Genomic DNA, 16680 nt, shown 5'->3' with positions numbered 1-16680 from the left:
GCCTTCCTGTGCTCCCAGGGGCCCAGGACTTGGCGTGCCTCCGGGCCGTCTCTGCGCACTCATCCGCGGCCCGGGGGGCCAGCTGGAGCCACCTCCCATCCTTCTACAGCTGCCCCTCCACAGCAGTCTCCAACTCACGCCTGACGATCTCCCCTGAGCACCCTGCCGGAAGTAAGGCGGCACTTGCCGTGTGGGCCTGCGTTCCCTCCTGACACACCGCACCACTGTAAATAGCCTGGAGGGCACTACCATAGGGGATCCCAACCCCCCAGGGATGCTTTACAGCTGTGGGTGGTTTGCCGCCTTTGGCTGCAGCTCTCCCCTATGCAACCTTGTGGTACCTCAACTACAGCCCGACCTGGGGCCCAACAGCCATGTTAGCCTGAGGCCACAGATGGGAGATACTAAAAACTTGAGCAAATACGTTCTGGTTGTGAGCTCAGCAATCTGCTTCTCCCGCCCTGCCCCGGTCCCCCTCAGCTCATGCTCTACAACTGAACCCCTGCCTCTAAGGGCTCCGGCAACATACCTAAGGGCCAGTTGGCCTGACCCGCAAACAGCCCACACGTAAAGCCTGCACCACCAATCCTCTGCACCACGAAGGCGCAGACTGCACATAAACAGAACCAGTCTCTCCTAAGGGGCATATGGCCCTCTCGGCAACAGTACCCTCTACACAGGGGCTCAGGTGAAAGACACAGATTATCAAGGGGACACACGGGTGAAGGTCTGGCAACCCCACCCCAGACACCCGATAGCCCACCTCTGAGACCCGTCTCACAGGACCGGCCCGGGTCCCTATCATACAGAGGGCCCCTGATTCGCCTAAGAAGATCGCGAGTGTCTCGCTCACAATGGCCAAGCACCTGAAAACAACAAAACAAACAGACATTGTTGAGCTGCTATCAACCCCTGCCACGGAAAGACCCAAAAAGATGGACCACAATGAAGCCTCCGAAGCTATAGCTACAGAAACTCGCACTGGAACGGACCCTAAATCCTCGACGCAGGCGGTCACAAAATCTAATCTCCAAGAACTAGTATCAGCTATCACAAAGGGAGGAGGTCATGAGTAAGATTACAGTCGTGGACAAGCGAGTTGGGGAGATGGATGTGAGAACGGCGTAAGTGGAAACAACACTCTGCAAACACAGCTACGAGATCGACATGGGCTCGGACAGACTTACAGCACTAGAAGCCATATGCAAAGCCCTCAAACTCCAGCAGGAGCACGCTGAAAATTTGCTCTGGGCGCAACAACATCCGCCTGAGAGGGATTCCTACAACAGTACTAGACGCAGACCTGGAGTAATATGTTAATGACCTCTTCCACTTCATCCTGACGTTACCACACTAACACCCCCCACGACCCCTCACCCGGTGCTCGATAAAGTGCATAGAACAAGAACAATATCGAACACGTCCACCCCGCCCGACGTCCTAGCAAGGATACACTACTACAAAGTGAAAGAAGAAATAATGCAAGAAGCTAGGAGCTCCCCCACCCCGCATACTCTTCAGAGACGCCTCCATTTCCCTACATCGGGACCTTGCTGCCATCTTGCTAATGAAAAGGAAGGCCCTAAGACCGGTCACGGAGTGGCTCAGGGAAAAGAAGATTCCTTATCGCTGGGGATACCCTACGTCCCTGACCTTCATCTGGGAAGGCAACCCCTGCCACATACGCAACTTAAAAGAAGCTGCTGAACCCAGAGGAAGGGAAGGTGGACCCCGACAGAGACTTTCCCTCCAGATAAGACACATCACAGGATTCCAAACATTCCTGGACCCGAGTGGAGAGACGCTGCAGGATTAGAGGCCCCTCATCCAAGAGCAAGCGGTACGACAAAGATTGACAGTACGGAACCGAATCCATATGCTCAGCCAACATTCCACAAGGCCCTTCAGCTCGAGACCCGCAATACACGTCTCGGATCTAGTAAGAGATCAAAGCAATGGGACTCCCGCTCACCAGATATCCATATTTCACCGATCAGCAGAAGAAGCACACCTGCCTCAACTTAAATTGGTTGCGTCAATCCAGCCGGATGCCCCGTTGGTTATAGGCTCGTCCATACAACTTGCTTTTGTTTTAAAAGGGGGGGGCAGGGAGGAGGATGGGAAGGGAATCGGGCAATTTCTGCTAGGAGCATACCGACCAACAATCACACTGGATTTCCAGCAGCATACTGGAAAGGGCAACCAAAGGAATATACAAACATAGCCTGCCCAAATGACGGACAATGTCAAGGAACTTACCATGATCACATGGAATGTCCAAGGGCTGAATTCACCAAGAAAACCTAAATCGGTCGAACACTGACAGGCCCAACTCGCAGCGGATATTGTGTGCCTGCAAGAGACATATCTGTTAACCTCAGATGAGAAACGGATCTGCTTCCAACGCTACCCCAGGCGGTTCTTCGCCTCCTCAGGCCAGAAGAAACGCGGAGTCTCCATGCTATTCAGCCACGAGGTTCCCCTAACGAATGTTACGATCAAACGTGACCCAGTGGGAAGATATCTTCTGCTCAAAGGACTACTGATGGAACTCCCAATTACTAATGCAATAATATACTCCCCGAACGATGCCCAGGATCGCTTCTTACGCACAGTCCTCTCAACGATGACAACCTTTGCTGAGGGTCGACTGTTGATTGGAGACGACTTCAATCTCACCCCGGATCCCAGTATCGACAAAACCCTACCGCCTACTAGGTCTGACTTTTGCAGAGTCTTGAGGATGGCAGAGTTCTTGAGGGAAACCGGAACAATGCATGATAAAGGGAGTGTGAAACACCAGAGGATGTTCCACAACCTAGTCCCCTGGGATCCGGTACTTAGGTGGTCATGGAAAGGCCATTGCTTTTGTTTCTGGACCCTGGGGGTGGACAAGCGAGGGAGGATCCCCTAGGTACGGAGTGCTCAGGGAGTGGGGGAGAAACACCCAATGGTGAGACATGGTAACCCCCTTTTTCCACATCCCATCTAACCCCTATCCCTGTTTATTTTATGGGAAACTACAACTCCCATAATTCCTCCCCACTTTGTCTTGACAAAAGTAATGTACCAAAGAAGAGGAGGAATGAGGTCAGAAGGATTACCTTCCCTGACTTGCATTGGCGCTGTCCCTGTAATGACGCAAGGCAGAGTCGGGCACGTAGCTCTAATTATGTACACTTGCCATTTATTAAGACTCCCTTTGAAAATAAAAAGTGGCGCGCACAGGCACACTTCGAGCGAGGCTGGGTCCGAGAAGGAACAGCTCTTTCTAGGCTGATACAAACCATGCTGTGGGAGTTGAAAGGCCAACGGGCTGATCAACAGTTGAGGGGTTTGAAAGAAAGCCGGGCAAGATTTCCAAGCTTTTGGGACGCTGTGATTGTTCTAACAGCAAGAAACTTTGAAGTTGCCAGGAAATGGCCTGCAACCCCTCTCCTGCCCCCCTCACCCCTGGTCCTTGGCAGAGTTAGGCAGGAGCAGAGGAGGTGTTGGTAACGGCCTTGAGCTGTGGGGAAGGGATTATAGAAATTGATTGAACACAACTGGTGAGTTATTGAGGGCAACAAAAGTCTGGTTGATGTTAAAGGGAAAGTGACTGTGATTTGAAAGTTGAGGGTTGCGCGTGTGCCGATAAAACGCGAGTGAGGAGAACAATAGTTAAAAAAAAAGGATATAAAGTAACAGATTTGTTCTGCGAGATGATATCGCACATTTGAAAGTCTCTGTGAAATGTTATGAACTTTTGAAAGATATTACAAGCGGAGGTCAAAGGAAAGAAAGTTGAATAATAGAAAAATGAACTGTGAATTAGGAAATATGCCAAGAGGGCAAAAGTAAAATCTAAGAACTACAAGTACCAAGGAACATTGGTGGGAAAGAAATACCAAGAAGTATTGGTATTAAATATGAATTTTGGAAAAGACAAAAGAGAATAAGTAATGTAAGTAACAAGATGCATTAGGCGGAAAAGAAATACCAAGAGATATTGGTGTTAGATACAAACTTTTGAACAGGCCAAGATGGCAGTTTAAAGAGAGTGAGAATTAGAAGTACCACAGAGTATTGGTGTCACAGTATTGATTGCGAATTGAAGGAATATTGCAAGAGGGGTTGAAGTGGTCATGCAGAGGTCTATGTAAATTCCTTGCTGTCTCGAAAGTCTTCGACAGTGAGAGATATCTTAGATGAAACGTGGGGGTGGGGACCCCCACAAAGAACAAGACGGCCTCGAGCCCGGCAGCGGTAAACCTGTGCCGAACTGTGAGAAATTGAGAACATATGGACTGAGTATTGATGGCAAGGCGGAGGAAGCCTAAAGATTGAACTGTTAAACTGTACCAGTAAGCCAAAGTGTGCAAGACTGATAGAACTGTGCCATGCACCTATTTCAGTTGTTTATTAAGAGACTCTTTAGACCCTGTGGGGTTGAACCTGGGGAAGGGAGTTGGTGCTGAAGCCATTCTGACATTTATTTTTGAGACACTATTTTCCTTTTTGTATTCCCTTAACACATTTGTTATCTTGAGAAGGAGGGCAAGGTTTGATTTTCTTAGTATAGGCGTTTTTGTTTTGACCAGACTGATTAGGACGTATTTGTTGTTGTTTAGAGTTGGGACCAGTTAGGAATTCTACCATCCCAATCAAATTAGTAAATAAAAGTTTTGAAAAATTGTATCCATTTTGTCTGTCTGCTGCTTGATAACGTGCCTTCCTCAGGGAGGAATACACAGGAAAAAAATAATACAAGTAGGTGGGGCAGTGCAGAGGAGAGCTGGGGCAAAGGGGGTGGATGTATGGTTGGTAGAAATCCCATTAATGGAATAAAATGGTCCGAAAACAATTAAATGTTACTCTTTTTCAAGGGGTTAAGCAAAAGTCACAAAACTGACATACAAAACTAGGAATGTGCCTGGGAATGTCAATCCGGGCGCTTACTTCGAGTGCCCTGCCCCCCACCCACTGTGGCATGATGGATCATGATATGACATATTGTATAATGATTTGCCAGATTATGGCATTTGATTTATCATGACCTGAATTATCATGACAGACATATGTGCATGTGTGTTTGGACTGGTGCACTAACCAGATTAGTGCTGAGTTTAGTTCCTGTTTTCACAGTGCCTTTGGACCAGGGTTAAGACCAGCCATGGTATATTAGGCTAGAATTAACAATGCTGGGGCAGTGATGCAATTTCGGCTGTCTTCGTGCTGGCTCCAAGACGGAATTTTTGCTAGCCCTTTCACCAGTGCATATTTAATACTGCACCAGCACAAATGTGGTCGCTGCTCATTCACTAAGATGAGTGCAGAGTGATTCATTGCTACGATGAAACAGCAAGTGGTGTATGTACGTATGCCATAAGGATGTTTCTAGAAGGAAATGCTGTCAGTGGCCCTTCCTAAACCAGTCAGCTTGCAGATTAGCTGCGGTGGGCTTGGTATCTGCATTCTTCCCAACAATCCTGCAAGACAATAGCAAACCGTGCCTAGGTGGCCCCGTTTTTACTCCTGCATCCAACAATGGTTGCAACCATGTTGCCTTCAAGTTCCAAGGGGAGCATTGGCCTTGTTTCTTTGCTGCACTGACTACTGAAGGTAAACCTGCCGGGAGCAGGCAATTAAAGCAGGAGAATGATGGGTCAAGTGAACATGATGGAAACCAGCTATGATGTGGGCTCTAACAAACTAGAATTTGTTTCAAAAGTGGGAATAATTTAAACTAGCCATGATATTCTAGGAGTATATGTTGGAAGTCAGCCGTTATGTGCTCATTGGACATAATGAAACCAGACACTAAAATGCTAAGTAGGCATAAAATGATTTAAGGAATGGGCATGTGTGGAGCATATTACAAGCAAAAAAAGTGTTGTTTTCTTCAGCCTGAGAATGATGTGCTAACTAGGCATAATGTGAAGTTAATGAAACTGGGCTGAGTATTGATGGGGCTTAAGATTATTGGTGAATATAATATGAAGGTGATGCTTGTATCTCTTGAAGATAGGGACATTGACAATAGCGTGTGTGTGTGTGTGTGTGTGTGTGTAATGAAGCCCCCCTGGGTGGTGGGGGTCACCACAGTGTCTGTATCCTGCAACAAACAATGTGATGCTAGGTTGGGGGATGTGAGAAACCAAAGGGTGTCTCAACTGTGAGTCCCTGGGATTTCTCAGGTGGCCAGGGCATGACCATCGCCTTTGGATCCAGACCCTTGGGGTGGACTAGTGGAGAAGGATCTCCTGGCTGAGGGGTCTTCGGGGAGAGGGTGTGAGGTTACCGATGTTGAGACGCAGTATTCCCAGTTTCCCGTAAACCTGGCCCATCCTATTTTATGGGATTCTCTGATGTCCCAACTCCCTCCCACACCCCCTTTCTAAACAAACACTGGGCTGAGGAAGAGGGCGACTGAGAATAAAGAGGCTAACCCTTACATTTCTCATTGGACATGTCCCGCTAATCAGGTCAGGCAACGTCCGGCATTTGACTTCAAGTGTATACAACTGATACCAATTAGCTCTCCTCACACGGATAGAAGGCAGAGCAAGGTGGAACATGAGTGAGAACAGAACTTCCGGGCGAAGGCGAACCTACTGGAGCAGAGCGATGGACAGAGGGACGACAAAAAGGGTAGAGAATCCCAGAAGTTCCCTTCAGGCGGTCGTTGCCTCCAAAAGGCAGAGAAAGACACGTGGAGAAGGCAAATCCCAGACAAGAAGAATGCATTGTGTTTCAAGGATGGTAGCGACCCTTCCGGGTGAACGGCAGAGTTGGGGAGGCGAGGCCAAGCTTGTGGTATTAGCCTTGACTTGTAAACTAAGAACTGCAAAAGACAAAGAAACGCACACAGCCGGTGAGTTGGCAAGCGACATGAAAGACTGTTGTGTGGTAAAGAAAGATTGAAGTGGCAACGGTATATCGCACAATTGAAGGCTGCACGCGTGTGGATGAGATGCTAAGAAAGGCAGCCCTGGAATGAACTTTGAATTTCTGATAGCTGTAAAACCAGCGATACTGAGCAGCGGAGTGGTCCGGTGAAAGGATGTAGCCGACTCGAAAGCCTCCTTGAAAGGCGAAAGGTTTTTGTTTGATAAAGTGAATGAACTATAAAAAGCAAAGTGATCAAAAGTAACGCTGGAAAAATGGGTTGGAGGGGGGTAAAAAGGTGATTTTGTGTTTGACATCGAACTACCCAGAACAAGAGACATTGGGGCAAATAACACAAGAGTGTGGAGGGAAAGTCGAAGTGGTCCTGCAGAGGTCTATGGTAAAAGCCATGCACATTCGAAAGTCTTTGATATCAGTAAAAGGTCAGAGTTCGACTGAGGTAACCTACGTGAACTTTGAAGTGTAATAAGTTAGGGGAAGGGAACCCCTAAAGGATGTGAATTAAGCTTGGGGAAGGGAATCACTTCAAGTGTTGTGTTTGAAAGATCAGAGCACGACTGAGGGAGACCAGCGTGAACTTTTTGCTTTGAAAGGACCGAGGCCGACCGAGGGAGACCAACGTGAATGTTTGGCTGCACTGTGTTTTGAAAGCTGGAAAGAAAGACCGTAACATGGCCAGGCGTGCTTCGATCCACGTTTTGAACTGCTTTTGTTTTGAGAACCTGAGCCAGAGTGTGTCATCCTGTCTACGGGACGACCTTACTCCATGCTGTCTAACGTGGGGAGGAGAGCTACTCAGCCACACTTGTTCTTTATATTCTAACACTGATTTTCCTTTTCATACAAATTCTCCTTTACACATGTTTTGTACAAGAGATGGGGCAGGCATTAGGTTTTGTTAGAATAGGCCATTTTGATTTGACCGATGCCACTAGGACCGTTTTATTTATCATTTGATGGTAGAGACTACTCGCATCCTAGCTATAGGGCAAAGCAGGAGTTTTTCCAACCCCAGAGCACACAAGAGATGGGACAAGCTGCTTCCAAGTCCCACATCAGAGCTATAAGCCATCCCCAGGGGGCAGAGCCCGACGGCCCATCCCCAAGCCAGTTAACACAACTGTGCACCAGAGAGAGGCTTCAAGGTGAAGTCAAAGTGCTTATAAAAACTCCAAGGGCTCAGTGAGTTGTGGTGGCGTTTTGGAGGCAGAGTTTATTCAGAGCTGGAGAAGAAGCTGCAAGTCCCTGCCTTCAAGCCGCTGACACTGGGTATAGGACAGACCTTGGATGTGGCAAATTCTCACTTTCCTCTTTCATTTGACGGTTACTGGGATGAATGTGAAGGTTCCATTAATGGTTCTCACTTTTCTCCACCTCTTTGGTTTTACTGGGATGAGTATGAAGATACCAGTAATGATTCTCTTGGTACTTCTCTCCTTATTGGTACGAGTATCAAAGTTCAAATAATAACTCTTAGTGCTCTCCATTATTTTGTCTTTACTGGGACTAGTATGAGTGTTCCAGTAATGATGACCACTCTTCAATATTTGACTATTACTGGGAGGAGTATGATTCCTAAACTCATTATATTCTGTATCCCTCCTGGGTCTCCCACCTTCCCTTTTGCCCCTTTCTCTTGGGGTTAGCGTCACTGGGCCTGGGATCGGATCCTTTCTTGGATTCATCAGATAGGCTTGTTCGCTTTTCATCTCGTCTTCAATCTGCCTGCTGCGCGGGGCTCCCAGATAAGTGGTCCGTTCATTCTTAATGGACTCCCTAGTCCACCCACTTTTCTCTCATGGCCCGCTCCGTGGCCCTTCTGTCCTTCACTCAATTTCCCTTGTTTCTCATATTCTCAAGGGTGTATTCCCAGCTTCCTATCTGAAGCTGTGTCTCTGTCTTGTTCTCTGTAGAGGGAGAGTATTTGGTAAAAGAGTGTTTTAGAAAGTGCGGGCCCCGGCCATAGAAAGTGTGGATTATGCAGAGGGTCTTGAACTTGATCCTTGCAGCCACGGGGAGCCAGTGGAGGTATTTCAGTGCCAGAGAGATGCGGTCCCAGGGCTTGAGGCCAAGGATAAGTCTTGCGGTTTTGTTCTGGATGCGTTGTAGAGGACAGAGAGTAGAAGTAGGAAGATTGAGAAAGAGGCTGTTGTAATAGTCCAGCTTAGAGAGAACCAGGGCTCTCGAGGTGATGAGCTTCTGGGGGAGAGTGAGAAAAGGTAGAATACCTCGAAGAGGTGCAGTTGGTAGTTGGACTTTTTGGAGGTGTCTGAGATGTGAGAAGAGAAGATGAGAGTGGAATCGAAGATGACCCCAAGATTTTTCGCCTCATTGATAGGTGAGGGCGCAGTGCCAAGGAGGGCGGATCAGTGGGAAAGCGAGAGCTGGGCGGCCAATGAGGTCAAGTTCTGTCTTACTGGCATTCCGACATAGATAGTTATCCGCACACCAAGCCTGAATTGCGGATAGACGGTCAGGGATGAGGGAGGAGGAGGAGGCTGAGGGTAGCCAGAAAGAGTGCTGTGTGTCATCCGCATGCACTGAAAGTTGGAGGTATAGGTAAAGATGGAGATCGTGTGGGCCAAGGGGGCCATGTAGATATTGAAGAACCAGGGAGAAGATGTGAAAAAGAGGTCAATGAGAGGTGAAAAGTACAGGAAATGGAGGAGGTGGAAGAGTTCTTGAAAGATGTGCAGGAGCGGAGAAACATTGAGACGAGTAAGTAGCAGATGATAAAAAATGCTTTCCCTTTCACTTCTTTTTAACATGAAGGAGTTGAAGGAGTACTTGGTAGGAGAAACAGAAGAGAGGAAATGGAGGAACATCAAAGTACTGCTGGAGGAGGTGATAGATGGTGGAATATTTTTAAGGAAATGGAAAAACTCACATTGGAAAAAAGGTGGCGATCAGGATTGAAGAAGAGGAAGGTAGTGAGTCCGAAGATGCATAGGGGTACACTTAGGAAGGGTGGAGGAACAATACATGGAAGAGGGTGAGAGAAAGTGGGATAAGTGGCTGGAGAGCTAAAAAAGGGGCATAGTACAAACCTGGTCTAGACTTTAGGGCAGCCTCCTGACAACCTATGGCTCCAATCCTTGCTGGAAGGCCCACCACTATCAATCCTACTTGGAGTCCACCCACAGGTTCGAATTCCGGAGCAGTAATCCAGGACAGACAACCAAGGAGATGAGACCCTGAGAAGGGTGGGAAAGGGGTTTAGGGACAAAACTGATTAGTAGAACCCAATAGAAACCTGCAACTCGATAGACTAGAAGGCGGCCTTGGGGTGGGGGGCGCCTTGAGCACAATACTATCTGCTTACTCGTGGTGGTGGTAAGTGGCATAGAGAGAAAAACACAGTTCTAGCCTTAAGACATTTTCGTTGTTCACTTTATTCCCTATGAAACATTCCTTTGGTTAAGGTGTTTTAGAGCACTACACAAAACTGGAGAAAAAAACATCCTGGCAACTTTTAGTTTAACAAATTAAATCAGAGTGTTGGAACCCCTCTACTGAGGACAAACATGGCTCAAATAACCTTTTATATGGAATTCCGTCCACTCTGAAGGGTCTACAACCATGTTTTAGCTCAGTGCACCCTTCACAGAGGAGAATGATCTATTTACACATCAGTCTGGTCCTCCCACCACAAGGGTAGTCCAGCACCAAAATGCAAGCCAATTCTCCTCTCAACAAGAGTACCATCAGCAATCCCAGACACACGCTTCAACCTTGTTGGGCCTCCTCAGAAAGATGTAGCTGAGCCTCTCTAAGGCACAGTGAGCAAGGGGTATATGTCTGGCTTACCCTTGGTTACTTGGTGTGCAGCCCCAAGTTTGACAAATTAAAAGGGATTGTGAGAGCCCCTCTACTGAGGACGAGCATGGTTTAGATAACCTGTTTTGTGGAATTTCTTCCAGTCAGTAGTGTCTAGAACCACGTTTCACCGACAGTAATACAAAAGACTGATGGTAATCCTTTGAGCGCCTCTTTTTTGCTTTTCAGATCCAAGAAATTGATGGTTACCCTAAGAGAGACTGTGCTTCATTCTAATGCTGAAAATTCCCTGACAAATGCAGCAAAGTTTTATTTTTGGAAATAAAGAACCCAAAGCATATTCTATGCTGGTTAAGTTCAAGTTCTTGACTGTGATTCTTCACAGTGGACCAGTGCAGAATAAACATAAGGTTCAACTCTTTTGGAAACAAAAACGACAGTTTTCAGACATGCTTCTACCACACTTATAATTTCATCTTCGGTTCCCAGGTGTTACTTTTATATGCATTACAAAGGCAGCAAAGGGAATCCTTCTATAATGTGCATCAGAAAAGAGGAGATGAAACATTGTCAGGTGATATGCTTCAACCTGTATTTCAGCCTGAAAATGTTTTTTTTTTTTTAAGTATAAGCTGGATCTTTTAACAGATACTGCTAAAATGTTACTTATGGGAGTTCATTCATTTTAAGGAGACAGCTTTCATTGATATTATGTTCTAGAATAAGCTTTACATTGAAATGTTATTATGAGTATTGTTTTATTTTATAGCAGCTATTGTGCATTTGTTTTGTCAAATGAGACATTAGGCCTGTCGGCTAAACTCCTTGTGTTGCCCATTGTTTAACGTCTGGCATGGCCGATAGCATTTGATGCTTCCGAAGGTAATTATATCTATTATTGCGGCACAAAGAATATATTCAGTTTGTGATGTGCTCTAGATAAATGATCATTATTGTTCTTATTGTCCTATATGTTCTTTTAATGTGAAATTTGAGTAGCAGTTTGAGGAACAGACATTTATTTTATGGTAGGGCCCATTTGAAAGCTTGTAGTGTTTATCTTAATAACATAATCAAATAGTTATCAATGGATTTGGAAATTTAAGATTGTGGCTTCAAATCAGATTGGATTGTTTTATTTATGCCTCAAATGAAAATCTAGAATTCACTGACCGCACAGAAGGACAGATGGGGCCAGGAGTCGGTTTCCCTGCCTTACTGTGTGTGCATCATTGTGTTTATTGTGTGTCTGTGTGAGTATAAAAAGTATGTATATATGAATATGTGACCTTTTATCTGTATGTATATGTACGTACATACATGCATCACCACAATTACACGTCTACAATTTTACCCTTGCTGTTCTGTTTGGATGGGAGGAGGCTTGGTGCTTTGATTACCTTTTCGTTACCCGTTCCATGAAAATCTTGATGAAGTGAATTTGTCATCATCTGAAAATTGTTGCCAGAAAACTGTGTGTGTTTCATTTAGGAGCTTGGATGTTTGGATCTGGAAAACATAGATAACATCATAGAACATATTGAAAATGGTCACGGACCCTCACACCAAAGCCAAAGCGGGACATGCACTGATAATCGACCTCTACTTTATGTTGAGCACAGGTACGTCACATATGCTGGCTATCTTCTTTGCAGGTCAGTGATACAGCAGAAGTCATTCATCTTTCACTTTTATCATGTTCGTCTCGAATGTATTTAAATGTAAACATTGCTGCCTGCCTTGGAGTTGAATTCATCTTGATGACATTAAACTTGCCATAGGATGCAATTGTTCTCGCATCCCACCATATCCAGTGCAGCATGCCACAGATTCAATGGCTCTCAGAGATATGGTTCCATGTAGGAAGGACAGATAAGCAAATATAAGGGTGTTTCTCTGGCCTTGTTTGTAAGGAAATGCTGGGATCTCAAACTCTCTCTAAATATGAGGAAACATAGGTCAATCATGTTAAATCCCAGGCTTACCAAACAGCCAAGGTTAACTGCTATAGTTGAAGGCTGTGCACTTGAGCAGGTCTAGTTCTATGATTATTTGGGGATTAGGTTCCACGAGAACGGGTTCTGGACCTCTGAAGTTGGCAAAGCATGTACTAACCTGGGAAAATGCAGTGGTTGGGTGTTGAGCTTCTACAAACGACATGGTAGAAGAGCTATGTCCCCTGCAATAGAATTATACAGGAAACAGCCACTTACGATTCCTTCTTATGAGGTGGAAATTTGGGGTTATGCCAGGGTCTGTGATTTAGACAAAGTAGAAAACACATTTTTGAAGAGGATGTTCTTGTTAACTCATGGGTGACCTAACGCACCTATACATATGGCGGCTGACCTGTGTTCTATGCTAGAAAGCTTTCAATGAAACCAGTATTATACTGGCTAAGATTATGGTGCATGCCTGGTTTGGAACTATATTGTGATGCACTTGTGTACCTGTGTAACTAGGATGGGGGGATGGGCCTGCCATGAGTTAAGCATGCAAGGAAAATTCTGATTGAATTGATTGAACAGGATTTATGGTCGCACCCTGTGAGCATTAACAAACCTGCTATTAGCTGAGTAAAAAAGCCATCATATCTCACAACAGGAAAAACATGATAGCACATTGTCAACAACTGAAGCTGGGTCTGAAAATAAACTTGAATTCGGCTTCAAGGGGTATTGGATTATGTGCTTTATATTTTGACTTTCGTATGGGCACCTTGGGATTGGCGTCGTTTACAAAATCCGGGAGCAAGGAAGGAATGGATACATGCCCTCTATGTAGCTCCAGTATGGAAACTGTCAGATCATGCCGGTCAAATAGCACAGCGAGCTGAGTGCTTGTTTCTGACATCTGTGCGCAGCCTGCAGATGCAGGTTCGAATCCCGGCATTTCATCCTTGCAAGGTCGATAAATTGAGTACCCCGCAATACCACGCTGTGGGATAATAATATCAACTGTTATCTCAGCGCTCCGATGCCTGCGTGCTTATGGCACTACATAAAACTAGATATGTGTGCCATTTCTTTTTTTGTCCAAGTCTTCGTGCTTTAAGATCCTTTTATCTGAAGCCTGTTTTGAGCGTGGCCGGAGTATTGACAATTTCAGAGGCAATTACCTGTTCCTGTGTCGCACATTTATATGCAGAAAGCAGAAAGGACTCTTGAAGCTGATGAGTACAAATAGAAGTAGATTTTATTAAGTCACAGAGATTAAAGAGGAAGGGAAGGGGGGAGCTATGGCAGATGCATCTTTCCAGTTTACAACTCCCATCCTCTGTCCAACCGTATTCCTGGACCCCACGGGTGGCATGGGGTTCTACAAAGCTAACATTCCATGGTTTGCATAAAAACACATTATGCAAGTGCCATACAACAGGCTAGCAGTGCATTCGGGTTGGTTTGGACCTGCATGCCTGGGAGCACCAGGGCCAAATGTTGTCCCACTGAAATCCGGATCAGTTTGTCGCTTGGATGCACGGTCCTCATCTTTGGGACAAATATGGCAGTAAGGTCTGGAAGTGCAGCTCGTTTAAGGATGGGGCCTGTTGGCAATTGTGGGTGAAATTAGGACTACTAAAAATCAGGTGTCATGAATGGGTTAAAGGAAAGGATCTCAAAAGGCTAACTACAGCAATATTGGTCTTCCCCCCCAAGATTCCTTGACCTTAGGGTCTTAATAGTCTCCCTTTCATTGTTATAGTGCCATTTGATTTATTTTATTAGAAATGTTTTTATAGTGCACACATGGCTGGCTATGTACTTAGTGTATATGGGTTTTGTAAAGTGCTATAATGCTCTAAAGTGGCAACCACATAGAAATTCAAAAAATACAATACAACTATCCTAAAATAATCCTATAGCCTGGAATTTGGTTAAACATTCTAAATAAAACATTTATCTGACGGATCAAAAAATCATAAAGGTAGCAGTTCATAAACGTTTATAACCACAAGCCTGCAAATCTATGCAAATCTAAAAGGCCTGTCCCCAGCAACATGCTTTTACTTTCTTCCTAAACTTGAGATAATTTCCATTCAGTTGAATAACTTTGGCAAGAGAGTTCCAAAGTTTAAATGGCCACCACTGAGAAAGATATTTTCTGAGTGAAATCCAGTTCCAATTCTGGAACCTCCAATTGCAAACACTCCTTGCTCCGTAACCCTCATAGGCCCACCAGAGATTTTGTTTTCACATCAAATACTCTGGCGATCGAGCATAAAGTGCTTTGTGCTCAATACATAAGTTATGTTAGAATCAAAGGAAGCCAGTGCAATTTAATTAGAATGGGGGGAAATGGGAACGCATTCTCGAGACTGACAGATTAACTGGGCGGCTGCAAAATTGACTTTAATGAAAGCAGGGTCTTTTTTAGGAGTACTCTTAACAAAGAGTTGCCAGTGTCGATCTGAGAAATGACCTCTGACTGGACTAAGGTATGGAAATGGTACGGAAATGAGACTCTGGGATGAAAGGCTATACTGCTCTTCATGAAAATAGATGAACATTGGCTGATTTAACTATAGCATTGATGTGCGTACTTAAATGAGAGATGTGTATTCAGATAAAAACCTAAGTATTTAACTGTGTGAGAAACTTAAGGGTATTCTCACTCCTCTTTGATCCTCTATGCAGGTGGCCAGGGAAAGGCCATTGCTTTTGGATCCTGACCCTGGGGGTGGAGAAGCGAGGGAGGATCACCTGGGTGGAAGGTCCTTGAGGATTGGGAGTGGGATGCCCCTAGGCGAGACATGGTATCCCCATTTTCCTAGTAACAGTCAACCTAACCCTCCCTCAACCTTTATAGGCTGTTACAAGCCAATTCCCCTCATGATTCCACACACAACATCTGACAGGACTGAAACGAAGAAGAGGCAACTGAGAGTAATGAAGATTACTCCTCTTCACCACTTAGGTACTATGAGAAACCTGAAGGTGTCTCAGCAGCTAGTGACGCCAGTTCCACCAGTGCGGGAGAATCACCTGCATGAGGGGTCCTCGGGGAGTGCAAGTGGGACACCGGAAGGTGAGACGCAGTATCTCCTTCCTTGTAACACCTTTTCCGCATCCTACCAGGTAGGATACCTAGAAACTCAACCCCACCCCTTTCCCGACACAAACACTTTTTCACAGACAGCTCACTGTGAGAGAAAATGGATTAACACCCGAGCCGTATACCTGACATGCCCCAACACAAGGGTCAGGCAGAGTCAGGCAATTGCTGATAATGACACACACACCTGACTTACATTACACTTCCCCACACGGATAAAAGGCAGAGCACAAAAGCACACTCTGAGCAAGGCAAAACACACAAGGCAGCAGCAGTTCCGAGATGGCAGTTTGACACGAGGAGAAAGATGGCAAGACCAGGAAGGGTTGCATGGGGTGATTTGCCCTTGGCCTTTTCAGAGGAAGAAAACTGCTCCTTTCACCAGCCCTCGAGAAGAAAAAACATAAGACCAGGAATTAAAGCTGAAGAAAGGTGCATTGTGTGTCAAAGGTACACTGTGCTCTCCCGCATCAACAGCCGAGGTGGGGAGGAGCCATTGCTGCTGTGGTACTGTCCTTGAATCCTACACCAAAGCCGCTCCAGTAAAGTCAGCACAGCTGGTGAGTCGGGGAGACTGATAGCAGACCGGGCTGTTAGACCCAAGGTTGTAAGCGGCAACATTGTATGAAGAAATCTGCAAAGAACAGAGAATAAGGCGAATGTGATGAGTGGCACGAATATAATTGAACTGTGATTACTAAGGCAAATGTGAACCCAATGTAGGTATGCCGAGAGAAAGCTAGGGGAAGGAAACCCCTGCTTTCTAATGCCTGTAAAATTGTGAACGGTGACATCGAAGTGGTCCTGCAACGGGTCAAGCCAAACCCTATGCACATTTGAAAGTCTTCGATAGCTAATAAGAACTGTAATTGGTCCGAGCCCGGCTGAGGGAGACTAATTGTGGAAAAGGGATCTGAGCCCGACTGAGGGGGATCCAGGGTGAACCATGAGTCACCCGAGAAA

At 45.7% G+C, this 16680-nt stretch overlaps 1 protein-coding gene across 1 annotated transcript in view; it reads left to right on the top strand.

Annotated features, from left to right (window-relative positions):
• Window positions 1-16680, top strand: part of TCF25 (transcription factor 25) — a 1148081-nt gene that overhangs the window by 146601 nt on the left and 984800 nt on the right. The window contains exon 4 of the mRNA XM_069635563.1: window positions 12157-12287. Coding sequence (XP_069491664.1) covers window positions 12157-12287 — 131 coding nt within the window. The remainder of the gene's footprint in view (window positions 1-12156; window positions 12288-16680) is intronic.

This window comes from Ambystoma mexicanum, chromosome 1q, assembly GCF_040938575.1.
Source record: "Ambystoma mexicanum isolate Mex_15411 chromosome 1q, UKY_AmexF1_1, whole genome shotgun sequence".
NCBI lineage: Eukaryota > Metazoa > Chordata > Amphibia > Caudata > Ambystomatidae > Ambystoma > Ambystoma mexicanum.
Note: the sequence above shows the minus strand (reverse complement) of the source record. Positions and strands in the feature narration are given on the sequence as shown.